This window comes from Lampetra planeri, chromosome 16 (assembly GCF_965212315.1).
Source record: "Lampetra planeri chromosome 16, kcLamPlan1.2.h2, whole genome shotgun sequence".
Taxonomy (NCBI): Eukaryota; Metazoa; Chordata; class Hyperoartia; order Petromyzontiformes; family Petromyzontidae; genus Lampetra; species Lampetra planeri.
The window spans coordinates 11715252-11740562 of record NC_136122.1 but is presented as its reverse complement, the minus strand read 5'-3'; the positions used below and the strand labels follow the sequence as shown (position 1 = coordinate 11740562).

Sequence of the window (25311 nt, the reverse complement as noted above, 5' to 3'; positions counted from 1 at the left end):
GTGAACAATCTAAAGAGAGGACACAGGCAGAGAAAACAAGTCGCCAGAGAGAGAGAAAAAAAGATAAGCTTAAAACTTCCCCGTAGAAGTGGTTCAATCTTAATTTAATTGTGTGTTGACCGACCCTCTGTGTTAATTGTGCGTTAATTGTGTGTTGACCGACCCTCTGTGTTGTATTACATTACATTTCGATATTTTACTAGGTTATTTAATTTTAGTGTGTCCTTCTCCTGATTTTCAGGCTTGCTTTGCCGTGCCATCGCATTCGCAGCACCACGTCTGTTGACCACTCATTGATATGCTAATTTTTTCTCTAACCCTCCTCCCTCTCTCTGCCTCCGCCCCCCCCTCTGTCTATTTAAGGCCACCACACAGAGACGATCACCCCTCTCTGTTACCTGTGTTGCTCTCGCTATGTATCTTGGTGATATCTGTCTGCTAATATGTCTGTCTATAGTTTTCTGGTTAGATTTTATGTCGCTATTTCATTATACCTGATGATGATTGCTTGTGTTGCAATCGAAACGTCGTATTCTATTATTTAATTTAATTTATTATTTTATCTTTAGACGTGACTTAACCGAAAGAAACAAATAATAATAATGATCTCCATGCTGTGCTCGAACCGTTTCAACTTGGTTAAATAACAAGGCCTGAAGGCTTTCATTTAATGGGAGCCGTTTTGTGGCTCGCATTTACCCTTATAATGAGTCTTCCCAGCCAGTGGTGTATGGGCCCTGGGGAAAGTAATACAATGAAGCACCCTATCCAATTCACCCCCTCTGTTTTTCGTGTCCCAGTGCAGCCCCACCCCTCTCTGACAGTGTGGGGCGTCTGTGCAGTTGCATCGCCTGCACACTCAAAAGCTACGCCCACCGCTCTCAGGCACCGCTGCAGCACAGGGCGGCTTCAAATGTTCAATTCTTCTGCCGTGATGCTTAAACTCACACCGTGTTTACAACTCATCGTTAGGACGGGTCAGAGTGGGTGGGGGGGTGCTCAGTAACTGAAATGCATCTGGTAGAAGTTATGGGGCCACAACCGTTTCCTGTGCAAACACTATTAATGCCCTCCCAGCTCACACAATGATTTCCAAATGTAAAGAATTTCAAACCTCCCAGACCCCCTTCGCAGATGCACTGAATATGTGAAGCTCACACAAAGAATGCATAAGAAAAGAAAACGGCTCAAACTAAAAAAAACACAGAGGCAAATGCATTCCAAGCTATGTATCTATTGGTATCAATGTTATTACAAATCCATATGTAGGGTACAACATTCACACATATATGTCGAAATATATTCCGCGTCAACAGGCCACGTTTTACACTGCTCACGTAGTAGCGATTGGCAAGGCGTGGCCAAAGCGTGGATTGTGAGTCACACATGTAGCTCGCGAGCGGATCCTGCAGCGCGTGGCTCGGCAGAGGCACAAAGCAAATTTTAGTGGCGGTCAATAAAAATTGAATTTCAGCAGAAGAAAAACAACAGCCCTGCAGACGCGGGAGCGGTCTGGAGCACTTGCCCACCCCCCCCCCAGAATGTAGAAACGCCACGATTGTCTGGCACGACCGACCGGTCGCGTGACAACCGCGTGTTATGCGGCTCTCGACCACGAGAAAAACGTTGGCATGCGTCTCGTAGGATCGGGCAGAGTTTGGCCCATACCTCGTGCAGGCGATGCATTCCCGAGAAAAAAAATAAAGGCTGCAGGCATCGTTGGTTGTTGTTTATATATGTGGCAGGCTCATTTGGAGAACAGAGGACCGCGGGCGGTGAAAGGCGCGCGATAATTCCTTTTGCCGCGTCTTTGAAGTTTAACGACGTCGAGACCTACAGAAGTGACCGCGGAGGATGCTTGGAATATCTTGTAAAGGGTGGGGTAGGCGACTTAGAAAGCTGAGACTACGTGGCGAGACGTGATCCCCGATTGTTATCGGGCGGAGTCTGCGCTGGGTGGAACGCGTGGCCAGCGCGGAGGCGCTGCAGGTTACCGAGATGGGCGTTGGGTGGAGTGGCACGCGCAGAAGTCCTCAATCAAGACGGGAAACCTGACGCCAGCGATGATGAGACTGTAAAAGTGGTCCTTGATGGACGTATCGACGGTGTCACAGGGGATGACCTCAAAAAGCGGATGGTGCTGGTGATCGGATTGCATAAGGGAAGACGTTGGAAGCTGCCGACGTTGTAACTAATGGATCTGGCAGAAGGAATCAACGGCGAGGTATGGGAGGCATCACAAGGCATTGTGGGTTATGGTCACCTGTAAGTGCTGCCTTTTACGCGTCAAGCAGCGTGCAAGCCTGCCAGAATGAGTGGATGGATATGTGAGGGTCACAAAAATAATGAACAATTCCCTTTTATTTGGTGCTGGGGGTAACTTAAGTCTTAGGTAACCCCCTTAAGAGATACTTGTGAGAACCGAGGACGTTGACCAAGAGACCATCAACTTTTATCAGACTGGACAATATGTTCACGCGTTAAAGTCTCACAGCACCGGCAAGTGAAAAGTCCAGCAAAATTAAAACCCACCCCCTCCTCCCCCCCGTACTTAATTATAAATTCCCTTTATGTTTAAAAATCCTTCAAACAATTGAGGCTTGTACATTATGTTTTGCTTTTGACACACTTGCCCAGTGCTAAGTTCACGAACTCCTTTCATCCGCGGTCATCTTATCCGCAGCAAGCCTGCCCGTGTCTGCACACATTTCCCCCCCCCCCCACCAATACTTGTGGCAATCTTCTTCCTAATGATCCGCGATAAGCCGCTTCTCCTCCGCACACTCGCGCAGCCAGGGATTGAGGATCGTAATGGTCAATTGTAGGCGACAAATACGCACGGCGAAATACTTCACGACCGGTCGCGGAGCAGAACCGATACTCGCGGGTCTGTCTCTACTGTAGCGCAGCTGCTCACAACGGATTGCAGGGACGTCCACAGATGAGCGATTCAGTTGCATGCTACTGGATCGCTGAGTCTAGATTTGAAGCTTTCGTGACTGCAAGGAATCATCTTCTTAGGTTTTTTCGGTAAAGTCACGTAGAAAGCTGTATCAATCACTTGATACAGCTAATCTGGCTGTGACGGTCCCACCTGATGACGGAGACTTGTGTTGCCTCCGAAACGTCGTGATTTTTGTTTTTATTTTATTTTACTTTCTACGTGACTTTACCGAAAAAACCTAAGAAGATGGATCGCTGAGGTTTGGCTCCAGGCTCGAGGAGATGTATCGAAATATTGTAAACAGTCCTGTATGTTAATAGCTACTAAGGCTTTGGATAACAAAATGCTTCACCCTCCCTCTCTCAGCATTATATGTGCGACCTGCTGAATAACAATGCATACAATAAGCAAGAAGATAACGTTTAGCGAATGTTATAATTTCATTCGACACTTAAACATAAAGACTCGAGGTCATCTGGACAAAACCATAATTATATTTGCTGTAAAATTGTTTTTACGATCTTGCAGTATGCAATTAGTACGTGAAAATATAAGCCCATTGTGCCAACTGCATATGTAATCAAAGTGAGTTAAACACAAATATACACGATTAAAAAGAGAGACGAAACCAAATACATGATTTTTTATAAAAACAGAATGGCTGTATACCGCATATACTTCCCGTCGATAAGAGTCGGTGCAGGTGTGGTTCTAATAACAATGCCGCCTGTACGCTTGCTTTGGTTTGCGAAAGGCACAGGTCACATCGGTCTTAGAAACAGTGTGGCCTAAGCAGTTTACCATGCAAACACCGAGCCTAAAAAGCTTTAGACACACAATTGGATAACAAAAAGCATTCCAAAGCCCTATTTTACCCCAAGAGAATATGAAGCTCACACACTACCACACTACATTTGTGTTTTTTTGCAGGTAGCGCTGTATAGCTTTCCCATGTGTTACCTGGTTGTGTTGTGGTGTTTCATTTCGTGAGAGGCTCCCAGCACACAGCGCGAAACGTAGGACGTCACGGCAAACGGCGGGCAGTACAACCCGAAAGCACATTGTCGAAAAGCTATACGTACGCACACTAACACATACAACTACACCGCCAACCCAGCGAACCCCCCCCACCCACCTGCAATCTTCCCACCGGCTCTTATCACAAGATACAAATCTACAATGCATGTAACGAAAAGTGGTGTCATGTGTGTCCCTGCGTCTCCGTACACGTGTTGCGTGTGTCTGTGTGTGCGTAGAGGATCATGGAAAAGCTCGCTGTGAACACCAATGGTTAGATTAACATTCTGATGGCATGCCCGAAAAGCCATCGTGTTTACAGTACGACCCATTTTTGATGATAGACACCAACGGGATGTTTTTTTCCCATGAAAAAAATATTCACCAATATGAAATCAGGGCCCCTACAGTAACAAAAGAACTACAAGTGAATAGGCCAAACGTGGATAATGGTGGGCATGCGAGGACACGGTGGGTTTATCGATCTATCGCGCCAAGTCCCATACCAACCGTTCAACGCCACAGGTTGGAAACACATCATTATGGGAGCAATGCTTATCCACAAGCTTACTGTTAATTTAAAACAAACGACTAAACCAGCCCTTAGCACTTGACCTAACCATGAACCTAACTCCATGTCTGGCGTTTAACCCGAGTGCCTTAAATTATTTTTGGTGTTGACAGCGTGCCTCTCCTGTGTGTATGTCCCGCTCTCAGCCGTTAATGGAGTCCTGATCTCTGTGAACCTGCTGCGAAAGGTGGATGAACATCCTCGCATAGATGCCTATTATTGTGATGGTCAAAATGATCCCTAGGATGAGGCAGATGATGTTGAAGATCTTGGCCTTTCTTCCGTATTCGGTGGCTCCCTGCAGGTCGTTCAGATATTTCCGGTCCCGTGACTGCAGGCCGGAGAAGACACGCACACAATTGGAAAAATGCATTAAATATCAAGGAACATTCATAAGACTACTAAGCAAGCTTTCATGGAGGTGGCAGTGTAGCTCTTAATTCATTAAACTCCCAGCATGTGTCGGAAAAACGCAGCAGAGCTGCTGAACAGGGCATTTAGAAAGAACTTTGTGAGTGCAATTGCGAGGAAGCACTACAAATCATTTGGCTATATTTTCATTTAGACAAAAATGTTTTTATTCCCATCCAATTGTGGGTGAAAACTGGCCAAAAATACACATACCTGTCAACCCCTTATCAGTGCCTCCCTTATGACAGACCAATTTAGACCTTATTGATCACCCCGTGCCCTTATAAACCTCAACGTTCATCCTACAAAATCCCATCACAAGGGAGAAGCACAAATAGACAAAAAGTGCCTGTATTGAAGCGGCCGTATGCCATATGGACCTGAAAATTATATTTCCCTGTACAAGAATACAGGTAAACCGTATGGGTTGACAGGTATGAATACAGCACCGTTGCCATTTACTCTATTGTTAGTAATACAGGGCGATACGTTTATTGATATCCCATCGATTTCTAATTACCCACTTAGAGGCCGCACCTAGGGGGGGGGGGGGGGTCAGACATTTGTGACGATGTGTGACGAGGGGGGAGGGGGTTGAGAAATGTAACGTCACATCCAAATGCGCAACTTTAAATAAATGTAGACAACACGTTCTACTTAATAAAATAGACTTTAAAAAAATGTTTTCTCCTACAACATCAGAGTGCAGCGCCACATTAAATACGCACTTCAATAACAATAGTTTAAAGCTATTTGAAGCATGTTTTATATTTTTTTTGGGGGGGGGGCAGAGCTTTGTGACGTCATATTTGAGGGGGGGTCTGACTTTGTGTGGCGCCATGTAACGAGGGGGGGGGGGTCAAAAATCGTCCAAAATTGCATGACGTCATTTATGGACGGCCCCTTACCTGAATATTGTGAAAGTGATGGCTCCATATCTTACAGAAGACTTAACACATTCAATAGGTGTATTGAGATTGGCAGGAGATGTATAGACGATTTAAAAAAGTTAGCTATAAATAATGTTCCCCCATTATTTTCATGCGGCAGTGGTAACAGGGATCCATGTCCCTGGAGCCATCGGTAAGTCGTCGCTCAAAATTATAACAAAAGAGACAGACGTTTACCAAAACATGAAACGGGACCCCAAGATGTTTGTAATGTGCAATTTGAAAAACATGCATCTCATTGCGCAAACCCCCAGAATGCTTTGCAGATTTACCTTGTTCTCCGGATTATGACACACTTTCCATCTTGTGTTTTTCATTTTTAAAATGTGGTCGTCCATCTTACTCTCTGGAGCTTCTTACAATCTGGAGAATGTGGTAGGCTTCTGTGGCATGGACCAGTGAGTAACGTTCTAGTCACGTCAAACATTAACCACTAATGGTGGCAAGGGAAAGGTCAACAACTGCTAAGCCCCGCATTTGGCTTATGAAAATAGTTGTATATGGGACTTTCTCGACAGCGTTTATTCATGTGCCCTGGAAATTGAGGTCTGGATGCTAGGAAGTGAAGTGAAGCTGCACTCTCACGTCACTCATCTCACTCTTCTGCCTTCAATATCTGGAACTCCCAACAGCCATCTGTGCTGTGGACTCCGTGCCCTCAAGCTTGATTAAGGGCAGACTGATTGCTCAGTGGGCAATTTCTGGCCATCATCTTGATATGCGGTCGTATGGAAATTAAATTAATATTGTGTGTCGTATGCCCAGAGGATGCGAGAAGCTCTCACATGTTCATTCTCAACGGAGGATTTCTACGCAATTCTGACTGTCGCCTGATGAGGCTGGTTGTATATTACCGGCGAAACATTGTACATTTTTTGCGTTTACTTTACAACACACCGGCAGTGTGCTGAACTAGTAGCTAATTGACAATGTTCTGTTTACGTGACAAATTTGACTAATTGGCTGTGTCGTGTGGTGGCAGGTTTAACGACACATTTATATTTACACAGATATAACCCAAAAAAACCTATATTGGTCACGAACGCCTACGTGTCAAACGGGTACACTTCTCCTACGCGCACGACAAAATCAATGCCATTAGGAAACCCGGTTTGCAATCAAGGTACAGTGATTGATTTTGATTTTGAAATGGGTTCAAATTAAATTTCCCTTTACGGGAGTGTGAGGGAGTGGAAGCAATGATGCTGGAGAGGGAGTTTAAGTTGGTGGCCATCGCAAGGCTGTGTAGAGAATGCGCACGTAAACAGCGATGTTATTTTAGGGATGTTATTTTCACATGCAGAGCATGCTAGGATTCTCTATTCTAGGGTCAAAATCTACACCGACAGCCAGGGGACATCTTTCTCCTTTCCTTCCTTAGGGAGGCTTCCCTACAGTGTCTTGAAATGTAGTTGCATTTATATACTATATATAAAAAAAGCCTTCAGCCAGCAACGGATTTATCATGGCTACTGATAAATTTAATTTGTATTGTTGTTCTGCTGTTGAATAAAATAATCTTGTGCATAACCGTCAGCATTGTCTCTCCACTGCTGGATGAAACCCTCCCCATACCATCACCATTCCTCATGGTCCAGTACTGCGACCATCTCGCCCCTTTGTGTTCATGGCGGTCATCCTTTTGGATGTTTTTGCATGTATAGCGTAACAATTCTAAACATAATTCTTATAATTATAAAGATGAAGCCGACGCATCGTTCGTTTTAAGATTTGTCCAAGGCTGGGGAAAACAAAAGCCTATGCCTGCACGATTAATAGTGGAACATTAAGCATGATGTTCATGAAAATGAATCTGCCATACATTTGTCATTCTACTCTGCTGCCCCCACAATCTGGAACTCTTCCCCCTAAGCCATCCGTGATGTCGACCCCCTGCTCCGGTTGAACAAAAACACCTGTATGAATTCTTAGAAATTATATGACAGTCCAGTGGTGTCGTGGTAAAACAGTGCAATGTGTAAACGGCAGAGCACATTCTCCACATATTAAAATGGGATTCAGTCCACTTACCTGTTTTTTTTGCGAATACATTTCTGAAACGGTGTTTGTTCACGTATTTTTCATTTATTTATTGCAGGCAAACATAATGTGGTGGGGTTTTTTTGTAATGGATTGTGGGTGAAATGACCGATTCCCGCAACGATTCCATAACCTGTCGTGATTCAGGGTCACAGTCTGATTCAACAATCTTTTATTTATTTTATTTAAAGCTTTCGTGGCTGCAGGGATTCATATTCTTGTTTTTTTCGGTAAAGTCTCGTAGAAGGGAAATAATAAAAAATGTAAAACAATATAATTCTCACGACGTTTCGACTGCAACACAAGCAATCATCATCAGGTGTGAAATCCACAGCAAGAAAATTTGAATTTGTTTTTTACATTGCGATGAATGGTATAGTGAGGAATCCAACTCGGGTTTGCTGCGTTTATGGATCAGTGCACTAACCACTGTACCACCGCTCCTCCTCATCCACATGCGATGAATGCAGGCAACGTGTTTGGCCAGTCAACAAAGACAGGCTCTGTTTTCGCGAGCTCCATACCACATGTCTTGGGCTTGCCAAGTGAGCAGACTTAAGTTGCCTGGGCATCGCGTGCAATTCAAAGATACTCTTGCTGATGAGACTTGTAAAATATAAATTGGCCCAGTATGCCTGCTTAAATATATGCTGTCGTTAATCATCGGTGCATGCGGTCACATCAGCTGATCAAATAAAATGCGGAGACAAAAATATGGTAAGGTGTGTAAGTAAGCTTATTTGGTTGCATACATTAGTCCATGACGTTATTGTGCAAGAATAAAATGTCAAATATGTAAATTTGAACAAACCGATGATAAAAAGATGGGTTTTTTCTGGCCATTTATGAATAATATTATTGTTGGAATTAGGCCATTTAAATCGGCCCCCCCCATAGTGCACGTGGGTAATCCACACACTATAAGTTTCCAGAGGCAGACTTTGCAACAGTGAGCATTGGTGACTATATAATACTGTGCCCAAGAGTCCAAATGATGATGAAACTGACCCATAGTTGTCTATCACTGTTGCTCTCAATCAGTCGGTCACATTACTCAAGTATATTTAGACTGGGATCAAATATGAGCACAATGCAATGCGCTGAACGAGTTTGCACAATGCCCGAGGCCGTTCTGATGTTTGCCTATTCTTTACCTTGTGTTTTTTCCAGCCTGCACTATTATTTGGTTAGGAAGTGTACCCAATTATTTACATATTTGACCAGAGGGCACAAGGTAACGTGCTCGGTCAACAGTTAAGATGTTATTTGTTCATGTTTTTGTTGCGGTTGCACCCGAGTCAAGAGCCACATGGCTCACAGGGCTATACCTAATAAATTAAACTGAAAAAAACTGAAACAGTTGTGACTCCAAAGGCCATTGATACTTAAATAAATAAATAATAAAAACAAACAATGCAGTCTAATTTGTGAAGACTGCGTTGGCAGTGGTGCAACAAGCACAAATACAATCACTTCCATCCTCTGATAAAATATAAAATTGGTGACGTTTCATGACCCTTCTTCATAGCACATTATATATTTGTTTTTAAAGGCAGTGTTATTGACAAATGTTGTTCCATTTTATAGCCTGCAAAGCCGTAGGGATTTACGTCTGTGGAAGACGACACTGAAAGCAATATCAGACAATGTGCATTTTGATGGCTTTTTTTAATTCACACACATTTGGCCAAACATCTCCCTCCCGTTGGTTTAACGCAGTGAATTGGCTTAAACATAATTGGGGTCGCTTTCCCACTGGAATCTTTCACCCCTATTTACTCAGAAAGATCTATTTCCTTTCATCGAGATTTTGAGGTCTCGGTTGTCTTTTTTATCTCAAGTGCGGTCAGATTTTGAGTGAAAAGCTAATCTTGAAAGTGGAGTTTTGTGAGCCATATCGCAGCTTCGGGTGTGGTTTTGGTGCGAAACTCCAGGCTTCCTGTGGGGTATTCGCTTCGTAAGTAGTTTGTGATATGAAAAAATTATAGGCTTTACCCTTTCTGGCAAATAATACCTATTATTACTTTTTCATACTTTGATCCTGGCAAATAGGTCCCAGTTTATGATGAATTATATATTGTTTGGTCAACTGGTGTCTCTCAACTGTTTTCAATAGGTGTTCGTGCATTTAGGCTTAGCGTTCACGACACATTTAAAATGATAAAACATCTAAAACGAAAAGCAAATTTTAAATCCAAGTCGGCAAAATTTAGCCCACTTATAGAAATATTTCTCCCGTATTTACAAATTTCGCCTATTTGCATTTGCGAGGAAAATGTATCCTGTTGCCAGTTGCATAGAACACCTCAAGTGATAAGAATCGTCCCCCACCCCCTTAAAAATTACACCGAATTAATAAACACGAGCCCAGAGGAATCGACCCGAAACGTGTTTTATGCAACTGACCCCCGGTTTAACAAATGGGGGCTACACCGCTACACGGTCTCAGTGAGGTGTAACCGCTCGTCTTGTACAACTATGAACTCCCCACAAAACACGTTTTATTTGCATTTTGTTTTAAAAACCCATCGAGTATTCGTGTAAAACCGTTTTAAGATCGTAACCCCCCCCCCCTCGGCAAATGTTTAACCCGGTAAGGTAAAAAAAGGGATAGGGGTGGTGGTCAATGTTCTAAAATGTCCACAAGTTTCTCAAAATGGCGGCTCCAGCTTAGCAACCACGGGGAGAGGAGGGCGATGAAGACGAAGGGGGGGGGTGTTGGAAACCCCGAGCAATTACCCACAGCAGCAGCTCGCTAGGGGGGAAGGGGGTGATAACTCTTGGCCATTCCGAGGCAACATCTTGCAAACTCTTTTGAGTCACTCTCTCACTCTCTTGCACACAGATCACACCCCACCACCCCACCCGTGTATTCCGTAACAAACTGTTGGGGGGCATTGCTGTTTGCGAGCAGCTACTCACTCACACACGCACACGGACCCAGACACACACACATACAGAGACAAAGATCCTGAACAGACTGTTGGGACCAGTGCTGTTAGCGCGCACCTACTCACTCACATACAGACACACACACTGACCCGCACTCCACACACACACATACACAAAGACGAAGTTCCCCCACCCCCCTGTAGCCTTAACACACTTTTGGGGCAAGTGCTGTTAGCGGGCACCTATGAAGGCCGCTAAGGCACATGTGGGGCTTTGGCGGCCAGCAACCACGCCCGGCCGCCTTTGTCTCCCCGAGTGGCGATGATTACGCATCGCACCAGATACTCATTTGAGGCCGAGTCGACCTAGGGGAGGTCCCGTTCAGATATTTGTCAATGGTGATGGCCTTGAAGGGGAATCGAACTCGGGCCGCCGGGGTTCGTTGGGCAGTGCGCTAACCGCTGCGCCACCGCTCCCCACACACAATCCATCAATCCTCCTTGACACTCGCATGCAGCTAACTCACCCTTACTGACTTTGCAACTACTTTACTTACAGGTGGGGCAATTGGGGTTCAATTTCATGTCATTCTTTTCGAGTCAACGTGAATATTTCAAATGAGGTGGTCCAAAAATAGATACGCCTGGAGCGCTTCACACATATTTCTCTATAGTCTTGTTGGGGTGTACTTGTGTTTTGAACATTACAGTGTTTTAGAGTGAGATTACTCTCTCGAAGATGAGTGCAAATGTTATCATACGCAAGACGCGCGTCAAAGAAATTATGTAATGCGAGTGAATTGTTGGGAACATTGTCTGTTTAAAGTTTTAAGATATAAATAACTGGCGATTGCGGTTAAAAAGATTATTTAACATTCGTGTGGCTTAATATGATAGAGGAAGTCTGTTTTCATAGAACCTTGCAAAGTCAAGTGTTTGACCACAGCGATTTAACACCCACGGTCAGTGGAGGCCACACTGCATATTTCTGTCGGACAATGTAAGATGCCTTTGAAAAATATTATTAAAATCAAGGCCCTACACTCGAAAACATGCACACTCCTACAACGAGCTATCGGCAACCCGCACGGCTCTTTTAAGGAACGCTTTGTGGCGTTATTTATCAGGGAAACTCGCCTCCACCGTTCTCCTATTTCACATCGCATCGCGGCTCTTGAAACAGAGATTTGTTCGAAAAAAAAATGCCTCTTCTTTCTATTTTGGTTGCCTAACCGGCGGTTCCCAACCTCTCGGGGATTCCACGATTACCAAATCACGCAGGGTTTGGGAACCACTGCTCTGGACAAGCCCCATTTCGGAGAATCCCTCCACTTGGTGAGGGCAACACTTGAGACGCCCTCCCCCCGCTCACCTCGACTCCACGGTGACATGTAGCAATCATGCAACGTGTACCTGGGGGAAGGGGGGGACAACAACAAAAAACACCGACCTTGACGGAGAAGATGGTGGCCACCAGACCCATGCAGCACACGTTGAAGTAGATCAAGTTGAAGAGTGACCAGGCGAAGAAATCTCGGATGCCAGCAGCCGGCGAACGGTCTCCTTGGGGCACCAAGATCACCTGCGGCTGAGAGAGAGGTGGAGCCCCGTACCCGGGCTCGCCCCCCTTGCGATAGTCGGCGCGCGTGCCGTCGTCCATGAGTGGATACGAGTTGTCCATTGATCTGAAGAGAAGGTCGACTGAACGTGTGAGAGCCTCGGCGAAGTCTGTGTGTCTAGCAGCAGCAGGAGCAGTCGTCTCAAGCGGTCTCTCAATGCAGCACAGGGAGGCGTAGTGTGATGAATTTAAAGGAGGTCCTCTTGTAAGAATTGCGTAATGGTGGGGGTGGGGGATGAGGGGGCTTTAAATGCTCATGTTGCACCGCCCACTGCTCACGACCATCCTCCCACCCCGCGTTCACCACCAAACACATTCCCTCATCCCCTCCTCCCCCTGTAAAACCGATCCCTTCCACCATGCTGGGTAATCACCATCATTAGCAACGAAAGCTGCACGCCCTTCTTAAGCATCCTTCCCGCAGCCCCTGAAATCTTCCTTCGGAGTCAGCATGCAGAAAGCAAAGATCTCCCGCATAGCCTTGCACAGGCTGTTGCGGCAAGTGCTGTTAGCGAGCACCTATTAATGCTGGCACGGGACACGACAGTAGTGGAGGAATCCGATGAGCTGTAAAGGGGCCATCCATAAATGACGTCACGCGATTTTGGACGATTTTTAACCCCCCACCCCTCGTCACACGGCGTCACAAAAAGTCAGAACCCCCCTCAAATATGACGTCACAAAGCTCTGCCCCCCCCCCAAAAAAATAAAACATGCTTCAAATCGCTTTAAACTATTTTCATTCTAGTGCGTATTTAATGTGGCGCTGCACTCTGATGTGGTAGTAGAAAACAAACCCTAAGAAGAAGAAAACATGTATTAAAAAGTGTATTTAATTAAGTAGAACGTGTTGTCTGTATTTAATTAAAGTTGCGCATTTTTATGTGACGTCACATTTCTCACCCCCCCCCCCCTCGTCACACATCGTCACAAATGTCTGACCCCCCCCCCCCGCAGGTGCGTGACGTCATTTATGGACGGCCCCAAAGTTATTTTTCACAGAACGTTACAAAAACAAACAATACAAAAAATGTTGCTGGATGACCAGCAACCACGCTCGCAGCCTTTATCGGCCCAGTGACAATGTTTACACATCGCAAATCCTGAGTCAACCTACACGTAGCACCACATACCTCCCTTAGCCCACAACTTTTTCTGCCCAAACTCAAATAGCCCAGCCTCTTGTAGCCTTCAGAGTCTATTTACCATCACCACCCACACCCTACGCACCCCAACGAATCCCCTCTGACACTCCCAATCCACTAAACTATGCTTATGTAATGGGTTCCGGAGACACTTTCAGAGGCAACTTCTTTATTACAACACACCACTCCAACAGTACTAATACAGCCTAAGGACACAGCCTACTTCTAGGGTGCCTGACACTGTCTACGCTCTCGCTCTCGGGTCCTCCATTTATGATTACCCTAGGGCAGGCTACCTGACCCGACCCAGCCAAGGTGCGGGTCTCAACTCTGGCTTCCTCGGACCTCGCCCTTACAAGGCCGAAGGGCCGGGAGTCCCAGAGTCCCACCACTGGCCCGCACAATTGTGAATATACGAGGCTTGGTACAGCATCCTATATCTGCCTCACTGGGGACTGAGGTCTCGGCAGATGTGTGACAAGGTCAAATATGCAAACGGAAATAGGTTCAAAAACTGAATATTCAGATCCTAAGTACGTTTCCAGCTCATCAGGCAAAACGTTGGATGTCAATGTTGTTTCCAGCATTGTGTACATTCTATAACCCATGTGTTCCTCCACCTGCTTAGCAGTGTTAATAAAAGCATACACCTTCCCATACTTCGTGGCACACTTTTCAGCTTTAGTTTCATTTTAAATTTAAAGTGTCCATATTTGCAGTGCAAATGTCATGGCAAGTAGACAATAGTCGTGGGTCTCACTTTTAATTATAACCGACGACTTTTTGCTGTGATCGATTATTCGGATCCCTTTAAAAATGGCGGCTTCCTGCCTACCGAAGGCGGGAAACCCCTAGAAGCCACGTGCCATGTGTACGTATATATATTAAACTTCTTTCGTACCGTACGTAGCCAACCGTGCTAATTGGAGGTGCGGGGGAAGGACAACAAACTGAACACAAAAAGCAGTTCTAAAGAAATTTTGTTTTCAATCGAGATGATTTAAAAGTGAATAGCTCCAGTGGCTTCCTAATATCGGAAGGAAGAGCGTTCCAGACGGCCGCAGAAGCGCATCTGAAAGCGTACGATGCAGTGCACCTCTTTGTTCCATGGCTAGACAAAATCAACAAAAGTTTCCTTCCAATTATATTTGAGGTTATCCGAGGTTAATCAATTGCTTAAATAATGGGATTTCCCAGGAGTTTAGCTTAACAAGTTAGGTAGATATGTCGTTTTACTCCGTAAAGGTGTGTACATTCAAAGAGATGGTTTTCGTAAATGTATGTTGAACTTATTTCGCACCGTACGTAGCCAACCTTGCTTATCGGATATGTTGTGAAGGACAACAAACTAAACACAAAAAGGAGGCAATCATCATCATCAGCTATGATCAATACGCTGCTGGATGAAGGCCTCCGCACAAGCAGTCACCGTCCCTCATTGTCGTGTAACAATACACCCAGCACCTGCACATGCGACTATTTCATCGTCGTCTTGGAAGCTAATCGCCTACACCAGAGGCAGCATTCTTTATTGTCTTGTCTCACCACCAGTGTTAGGCCAGAGAACCTCAACATTTGAACAGCACAAAGACAATGCGCGTATCAGAGCACTTACACCTCGAGTCGAACAGTTCTATCAATGGGACCTTTTTACTTGTATCGAAAATTATTTTGAAAAAAAATAAGAATTGGTTTCACATTTTCTGGTAATAAAACCGGTATAAAGATGTTTTGCCACAATTGTGTGTGGTTCATGCCTTCCAAAAGGAAACGACAGCATTTGGTATCTGAATATCTTCACACCTGATTGATTTCCAGAAAGGGTAAAACCCAGTTTTCCCCCCGTAATTTTTCCATGAATACATTCGCCTAATCACGTCGCCGCAACACCTGCCACAGAAGCTGGCACGCTTATCTAGAGGATCCCGCACACGTCCCACGTACTATTCCTTCCCACGTACGCACGCGCCAAGATATATAAAAGCCCCCTACCGCTCACGCACTCGTCAAACGCTTGCTTCCCAAGAGCTGCAACGATGGACAACAAATTTGACGTGGTGCCCATGAGCGACGTAGACCCCAGGCATGCGGCGAGGTCCATGGGACAAGGATACACGGCTGTGACTTTAATGCCCACCACGCCGGCCGTCTCGCCACAGCCCCATGCTGCACATGCGGTCAAGGACCACATTTCCTGGTCTCTCTTCAACTTTCTCTACTGCAACGCTTTTTGCATCGGCTTTGCTGCTCTCAGATATTCCATCAAGGTGGGTAATTATATTAAAGTGTAAGTGTGTGCATGGTGTGATTTGGTGGTGGTTCGATTCCCGCTCACCACCAATAACAGTGGCGAATATTTGGAGCGGTCCGACAAAGACAATTAATAAGGTTTGTCACGGAAATAGAACATGCCAATTCGTTACTAGTAGAGCAAAGCCACAACATTTACAATCTGAGTGCGACGTTTTGCCAGACGACAGCCACAAATGTGGCTGTCACCTGATGAAGCTAGTTGTAATTACTGGCGAAATGTCGTACTCAGATTGTAAATGTTGTGGCTTGGCTCTCCAAAACAGCGGTGTGCTGTACCAGTAACAGATTGGCATGTTCTGTTTACGTGACAAACCTTACTAATTGGTTGTGTCGGGCGGTAGCGGGTTTAACGACACGTTTATATATGTACGCGATCTAACCCCCAAAAACACCTGTATTATGGATGATATTGGTCGCGCAAGCCTACATGTAAAACTAATCATAGGTGTCAGAGCGAGGCGCTTGCCACGCGGCTTAAGAAGAATTTGGGCTGTCCTTTTTACGTTTGACACAAAGTGTGACTACTTGTCGCCCTTCAGTCCCGAGACTGCAAGAACGTCAATGATCTACACGGGGCCAAGATGCACGGAGAGCGAGCCAAGAACTACAACATCATCGCTCTGACGATTTGCATCATTGGCACCATAGCCTATTTGGTGCTATATTTTCTGAAAATTATATACCTCGATGGTTCTCTTCAAACCAATGCTAATTTCAAAAACTAATGCTATTTCAAAGTACTAATTGCATTGAAATACATCTATTAATCTATTTTGGCTAATATTGGTTCGTAACAATACACGTGTAAGCGTGGACAAAAGAAAATCGTACATGTTTGCTTGTAATAGGTTGCAGTTACTAGAGGCACTACTGTTCATCAGAATGTAAATACAGGACATGTCATGGCCAATGGGGCTAGCAAAGTTTATTCACGATTCTATGATTTTGTCCGTTTCATTTGTATAGTTTAATTTCGCTCCATTGGGCCCAATAAATCATTTTTACATGAGGATAAAAAAATTCGATTGTCACGGAGCAAGATGTGATTGATGTATTGTGCATGTAAACAGCCGATTGCGATCGTTTAATTTATGTATTTTGAACCGACTCTAGGTGCAACAATTCCCGTTAGCCGTCCGCCACTATATTGGGCGCTTTTTACAAACGAAGATTGTAGCAGCGTCTATCGGCTGGGGGTGGAACACATGAACCTGTTACCGTACCTTGCAACATATACGGAAAAAAATCGATTCTAACTGTCGTATGCTTCGTTTGTTTCATTTAAGACTGGATATAAATTGATCAATTGATGCAACGTTACACCCCTGCTTATTAAATATCATCCTGCGGCTTCTTCCCTACCTGCACATCCAAACCCTAGCACACCCGCTTCTCCATCCGAAGTGTTTCACCTACACGCAGCTTAAATAAAATAAAGGGATTGCCCTTCTTGACATCACCCAGTTGACATCGACTCTTATCTGTGTTATGCAAACATTTGGAAAGGCCAAAGCGAAGCGGTTGTCACGTTTAGAAATCGTAAATGATGCCCCTTTTTAGAATTGCCTGATCCAAAACCCAACCTCCGGCACCTTCGAATGGAAAGGAAGGAGCATTAAATATCTGAGACCCACCATCCAGACCGACTTTACACAACTTTATTCAGTAAATTTCCACACATTACCGTAATAAACCGAATCAAACGATTGAATTATATATTTGGGCCAGCAGAGTGAACCGGTGAAGGCGATCATCCTCCCTAGATTCCTGGTTATCTTTTAGCATTTTGACTCAGGAAATTCCATCACGTTGCTTCGAAATATTGATTTCCAACATATCCTCTTTCATATGGGGAAATGACTCTCCAAACATTTAAGATCAAATTGTCATCATGTCCAAAGCCATGAATGCCACTAAGAATATGCCTTATACCATTTCCATTACCTTAGATAGCAGCGAGTTGCACCCTCTTGGATTTACATCGATATGCTGTGTTAGAAGGCATTATATCAGGGGGTCAGAAACCAAAATAACAAGCAATTTTTTTGAAAATCTGTAAAAAAAAATCATTAAAATTGCAAGAGCTGCAAAGCGTGTGGATAACATCTCGAAGCAGTCCTTAAAGAGCCGCATGTTACCGATCCCTGTACTAGACCGACACACTTGTTACACCGACTCAGAAGGATTGACCTTGAAGAAATGGTACGCTTTGGAAGCCTCCACTTGGACTCTCTAGAGGACCTTCTAGATGCACTCTCAAAAAAGACTTCTCACCAACAACGAAATCTTTGTTCCCCCTCAATGTCTTATAAGCTCACGATCAGGCAAAGGCTGACAATGGACACTTCTATCTCTCTCAGATGCGTACACCCCCCGACGAATAGAGAAGGTTATGGTGGAGGAGGGGGGGGGGGCTTATTGACTACGTTGGAGGCCTCGTTCACAATGCACAGTTTGTGGCTGCTACTCCTGTCCCCCGACCCGTTGTTATTTTTAACGTTCCCGTGATGGTTGTTGTCTTATTTGCTCAATCGAGTTCGCTTCACCTCGCACTCATCTCCTTTACAACCCGTTCATTACCTCCCCCTTGTGTTTGGTGCAATATGCCTGTTTATATTGTTCATTTGTGTACTTTACACTTTTTTTGCTTCTACATTTGTTCAGATGTTTCTTGTTCCTTTATACGTATCACTTTGATGTTATTCTTGTTCTGAGCTGATGCACCACGGATCTCCCTTGAAAACTAGCTTGGTAACTGGCCACACTGGATTTTGCACGTAAAAAAGATGCATGTAATTTAATTGATGCAAACACGCACAAAGCGAGATAAATGCCACTCTTTAGACTTTCAAGATTTTTGGTCATGCCAAAAAGGTCCAAACATGGCATGAGGACATAACACCAACTTCTTAAGGATTCATTAGACACATCCTGCTCCCTTTGGTCCATATGGGCCTTTTAGGCATCCGCCCTCCATCAATATATGTATGTTGAACTTCTTTTGCCACCGTATGTAGCCAACCAAAAAGCAGTTCTAAACAGATGGGTTAAATGTCACTTTGACCATGACTGTATGGCTTTAAGTACAACACACATGCGTGACCTTTGGTCAACATTTTGTTCGATTCAAAGGTGGTGACCCGAGCTGCTGTTGGGTTCAAAAGAAAGCAAAACAAATCTGACCAATTCAGGAGAAAAAAATGGCCGCCATATTGTTTTTTTTTTCATCCACCGTTCAAAGCGGCCTTGGATTTGTGCTGTTCTGGGTTAGGGGCTTTCCATGCAACAGCATCATTCCAGGTTGCGGTTGGAACAGCTGGGCTGCAGCCAGTCCCGGTGGTCCGGAGATTGCAGATGGGTTGTCCAAGTACAGTCCAGAATATACCGAAGGACAAGATGGCATCGATGGCGACATACCCTTGTCTCGCTTGCAAGAAGAACGTTGGCAGACATTGTTTGTAAGGCATTCCAAGAATTCGTCACAGTCCAAGTATCCAGGTGAAAATGTACAGATGCGATATTGTATCTCAAATCTACAATTTTAGTGGGAAATGTAACTCAAATTGTACATTTATTGTGCGATTTTTATTTTTTACAATTGAGATGTTTAAAAACATTGTTTTTTGTTTGAAAAGAAACGCTTTTAAAACTATATACTGGTTATATCCACTAAGGCTACCACAGACCAATTGAGGCCCTAGTGGAGACTTCACGAGTAATAAAGAAAAAAGAGCTTACTTGCAGCACTACGTATAGGAGTTTAGTTTCAATAGGCAATGAAAATGTGTCCCTTTTGCTCCATAAATATGTATGTATATGTAAGACTGTGTATCGGAATGATTGATTCTATAGGATGGTTTTCATCAATGAAACAGTGTGAAGCATTTCCATCAAAATGTGCTTATTGAGCCGAGCATCATTAGCCGTGATCAATGCACAGCTAGATAGATGAAGGCCTCCAAAAATCGTCACCATCCCCTTGTAGTCCTGCAATGCAATAATCTGCTAAGCAATTGTCCACCTGCTTATGGTTATCATTGTAGATTTCCGGGGTGGACTTCCTTTGAATCGATTGCATGCACAAAAAAGGATAACTCACATAAGCTTATGTGGCACATTGGGAATGGACCACTCTTTTAATGATTTCCTCGTGCAGCAATTGAGTAAAGTGTGGTTTTGTGAAGGTCCCATATGTGCTGTGCGGTCCATCAATGCACGTGTTCGCCAGCATGCGATACTGAGTCGGACCTGTAGGTGGCTGGCAGGGTTATTGAGTAACCTGACCTGTACACCAGTCATGTGGTTAATGGCGACTCGGTTGAGAATTGCTGTGTGTGACACACGTGCCGTTGCATTTTACAGATTATTACAAAAAATGTTGCCCTCGATTTGGAGCACCTGACCACATCCTCCAAATCGAGTATGCAACACTTAGGGACCGTCCATAAATGACGTCACGCGATTTTGGACGATTTTTTACCCCCCACCCCTTCGTCCCACGGCGTCACAAAAAGTCAGACCCCCCTCAAATATGTCGTCACAAAGCTCTGCCCCCCCAAATGAAACATGCTTCAAATCGCTTTAAACTATTGTCATTGTAGTGCGTATTTAATGTGGCGCTGCACTCTGATGTTGTTGGAGAAAACATTTATTAAAAAGTATATTTAATTAAGTAGAACGTGTTGTCTATATTGATTTAAAGTTGCGCATTTTGATGTGACGTCATATTTCTCAACCCCCCCCCCCCCTCGTCACACATCGTCACAAATGTCTGACTCCCCCCCCCCCCAGGTGCGTGACTTTATTTATGGACGGCCCCTTAGATGCTTATCTACAGTGCCTTGAGTGCAAATCGCCTTTTGTATTTGCACGCACGCATGCACCTATATAAAAGCCCTATCGGGTCACTCATCAAACGCTTGCCTCCCAAGAGCTGCACGATGGACAACAGAACTGAGGTGGTGCCCATGAGCGGCGTAGACCCCAGGTATGCGGCGGGGTCCATGGGACAAGAATACACGGCTCTGAATTTTATGCCCACGCCGGTCGTCTCACCACAGCCCCCGGCTGCACAGGGGGTCAAGGACCACCTCATCTGGTCTATCTTCAATTTGTTTCACTTCAACATCTGTTGCCTGGGCTTTGTTGCCCTCATCTATTCCATCAAGGTACGTATATATATATCAAGATGTTAAACGCGCGTGTTGGCATTGCAGTGCAGTGTGAATCTGAAAATGTATATTTGAATTGGTCTTGGTATCCAATCCCTTCCCTGCCAAGCTTGGCAAAGCATGGTCAAACATCGGATCATTGGAGGGGCACGTGCAACTGACCCCCCCCCCCCCACTGGCTCCGCCAGTGCACATGACCAGCGGTCCTCAACCAACATAACAAGAATATGCGTTTGTTTTAATTCGGTAAAAGAGAATGCAATGCTTCAAGAGCTACAATACGAGTGAACACGAGACGGTGGGGGTCTCCTTAGTAAATAAAGCCACGAAGCAGTCCTTGAAGAGCCGCATGCGGCTCCGAATCCGGGTTTGCAGACTCCTGCCCATGGTAAATCGGACTTCCATGGTTAACTGGACTTCCATGGTAAATCGAACTTTAATGGTAAACTGGACTTCCATGGTGAATCGAACTTTAATGGTAAACTGGACTTCCACGGCAAACTCGACTCCCATGGTAAACTGGACTTCCATGGTAAACTGGACTTCCATGGTCAGAGGGTCGGCAACCAAAATAACAAGAATAGCCATTTTTTTCGAATTCGGTAAAAAAAATACCTCAATATTTATAGGACCGCAATGCAGTCTGCATGCGGCTCTGGAGCCACAGGTTGCCAACCCCTCCACAGGACCGACAAGGCGTGGGGTGGGGGGGGGACAGCTTCGTCTGGCAGTGAGAATTGGCAAAGGGGCCGAACATTAAAATTTTATTATTTTCCCACATTCATTGTGTGTTGAGGTGTAATGGTTTGGGCACAAAACTTGTCATCCAGCAGGCGTTCTTTTGATCTTCTGGTACGGCAGTAGAAAAATATAACGGTTATGAAACTCGCAGTATCGGTGGCGAGATGTCAACTACCTCATCTGGTACACAGGAAGTCGTGGGTTCGATCCTGACCCTGACGACGCCTGTATATTTGGAGGTTGCGTATTCTCCCCATGGTCGCGTGGCATTTCCTCCGGATCCTTCGGGTTTTCCCTCCATATTTTAGAATCGACATGCAGCAAGAAGATTTGGCTGCTATAAATTTGCACCTGATAAGCCACTTCGTTGAGCTATCATTTGTGATCGCGGGATCGCTTCTGAAAAATAACTACATAGCTCAGTCGGGGACCTTACTTGGTAACATGAAAAAAATTGTAATTTTTTTAAGTATCAATGGGTGCACCACAGTAAAGCAGCAAGTCGAGTGTGGCGACTAATTTGGGTGCGCTCACATATTCCAAGACATATAGCCAGCGTAGAATCAACCAATGCTAGTTGAGCGGCTCTCCCTCTAGCGCTCTCACTCTCATTGCAGTCCCTTTCGCCCAGCCGCAGCGTTGAGCAAGCAACTGCAGGGCTACACATTTGCCTTTGCGGGTACCTTTTGACGCAAATGTCACTGCTGTTGTATTTCAGGCGCGAGATCGCAAGAACGTGAACGATCTACAAGGGGCCAAGGACCACGGAGAGATGGCCAAATTATTCAACATGATTGCCACGGGGTTGATCATCTTACTAATCATCATCTCAATCATTTTTATGTCCATTCTAATACACAATTCGACATCTTATTACAGTTCATACAGATATGGCTAAAATGACCAATTGCATAAAATTACATCAGTAAATCTATTTGGGCTAATATTGATTCCTAAAATTACATGCGTGAGAATAGATCAAATAAATTGACATATCTGTGGGACCATTTTGCTAGTATGAAAATAATTTTTAAAAATAATAACAGATTTTACCCTTTCTGTCAAACAAAACAGGTGTTAAGATGTTCAAACACCAATTAGATACCGTTTTCAAGGCATCAAGTCTACATTAACCACACACACTGTTTGGTGTTTAATTGCCAGAAAGGGTAAAAACATATTCTTATTTTGTTCATCAGAATGTCACGAAAGTTCTAAAATTAAGATTGAACCACTTCTACGGGGAAGTTTTAAGCTTATCTTTTTTCTCTCTCTCTGGCGACTTGTTTTCTCTGCCTGTGTCCTCTTTAGAATGTTCACACTTAAATTCTAACTTAGCAATCTTTGAAATACGTAATCAACCAGGCTATGCGTTAATTGTGTGTTGACCGACCCTCTGTGTTGTATTACATTACATTTCGATATTTTACTAGGTTATTTAATTTTAGTGTGTCTTTCTCCTGATTTTCAGGCTTGCTTGCCGTGTCATCGTACTTGCAGCACCACGTTTTGTTGACCACTCATTGATATGCTAATTTTTTCTCTAACCCCCCTCCCTCTCTCTGCCTCCGCCCCCCCCTCTGTCTATTTAAGGCCACCCCACAGAGACGATCACCCCTCTCTGTTACCTGTGTTGCTCTCGCTATGTATGTATCTTGGTGATATCTGTCTGCTAATATGTCTGTCTATAGTTTTCTGGTTAGATATTATGTCGCTATTTCATTATACCTGATGATGATTGCTTGTGTTGCAATCGAAACGTCGTATTCTATCATTTAATTTAATTTATTATTTTATCTTTAGACGTGACTTAACCGAAAGAACCAAATAATAAGAATGTCACGTGTTCGCTTGTAATGGGTTGCAACCACGAGAGGTGCTACTGACAATGGTAATGGAATCGTTCCGCCATGTTGAATGACAGTGCACGTTATGGAAGGTAGTAATTCTGTTCACGGATCGATTGTTTTTCTGTCTCGTTCAGTGCAATTTTTGCTTGCTCCATTGGCCCAAATGAATCATGTTTACCTGATCGTTAAACGGTTTTTGTTGTTGTGGTTGTCGCGGGCAAAGATGTGATATGTCCTGAGCGTACAAGCCGACTAATTGTTTCACCAATTGCCTCCACTAGCACCCTCCACCTTTATTATGGCTTTGTGTTTTTTTGTTTTTACAAAATGTAACAGCCTCTCGTGGTTGTGCCAATTGAACCCATTTCGTTACTCTACTTGCAACATATAAGAACATTATTCAGACGCACGTTTCGATGCCTGTAATGTTTAGTTTAAGACTGGCTATACATTGATTAATCGACGCAATATTATGCCTTTGCTATTAAATATCACCCTGTGGCTTCTTCCCCAACCGCACCTCCACCCTCACACACACTCGCTTCTCCATGCAAAGTGTTTCATCAAAACACAGCTTAATAAAATAAAGGTTTTGCCCTGCTTGAAATCAACCAATTGGTCCCGACTCTTCTCTGTGTTGTGCAAACTTTTAGAACCCAGTCACCTAACTCATTCAAATATTCAAATCGAAAAATATGGGAATTAAATACCTGAGATGCAACTTTAAACAACTTTATTCAATACATGTCCCCAGCTGTAATGGGACAAGATAAAACTAATGTTGGAACTCACTATCAATATCTTTGGCCAGCAGAGTACACTTGGTCGAGATGAAAATCCTACCTAGATCCCTTGTATCTCTTCCATGTCGTAACTCTGGAAATTCTGCTTCTGAAAAAGAGCCAAAAAGCTCAGTGGGCCTTACCTGGTAAAATAAAACAAGTTTAAGTATCAATGGGTGCACCATAGTCCAGCAGCTAGTCGAGTGTGGTGGGGACTAATTTGGGTAACCCCAAATATACCAAGACATGGCCAGTGTAGATCGTAGCTGGGAACTGCTATACTTGTGTATTTATGGTCATTTGGAAGTCGTGCACCCTCATAATTTCCTCCTCTGGACACGCGTTTAGTGAAAATATCAATAAGATAGAAAATACAAGGGGTTTGGTTCTCCGAATTCATGCAAAATAACAATTAATGATAGCAACATTTTAAATAAATTAAATCGTCAAGTGAAGGGTCAATGACCAGGGTTTTCAATAAGATGTAGTCGGAATAGTTTGGTCATTTAAATCGCAAAATATTTCTACAAGAGGGACCTGCACTGGGATATTTGGTCAATTCCATTTGACCAGGTGTTCTGCTTCATATGGGAGTAAACCGGAGTTTATATACCAGTGCAGCAACACATTATTTGTGCAATAGACGAGTTGACTTCTCATGGAACACAACTACTGCATTGTCAAATACTGCAGATTATATCGCCATCATTTTCAAAATGTGTTTCACCACACACCCTGGGCATGACGCAAAATGGTTTTCCAGAAATCGAGTATGTGGTCCGCAATAATTTTTTTAAATGTGGCCTGAAATTGCGTGCTAAAGCTATATATTTTGGTGTTTCCTTATAATACGTATATACATTTTTA

General features: G+C 44.1%; 1 protein-coding gene across 1 annotated transcript; it reads right to left on the bottom strand.

Moving 5' to 3' along the window:
- Positions 1-3572: 3572 nt before the first annotated feature.
- On the bottom strand, positions 3573-12660 carry LOC144723056 (dispanin subfamily A member 2b-like). The gene is made up of 2 exons (XM_078601598.1): positions 12275-12660; positions 3573-4863 (listed from the first exon to the last, which is right to left on the bottom strand). The coding sequence occupies exons 1-2, from the start codon at positions 12503-12505 to the stop codon at positions 4675-4677; spliced, it is 420 nt and encodes a 139-aa protein (XP_078457724.1). The 5' UTR covers positions 12506-12660; the 3' UTR covers positions 3573-4674.
- Between the last annotated feature and the right edge of the window lie 12651 nt (positions 12661-25311).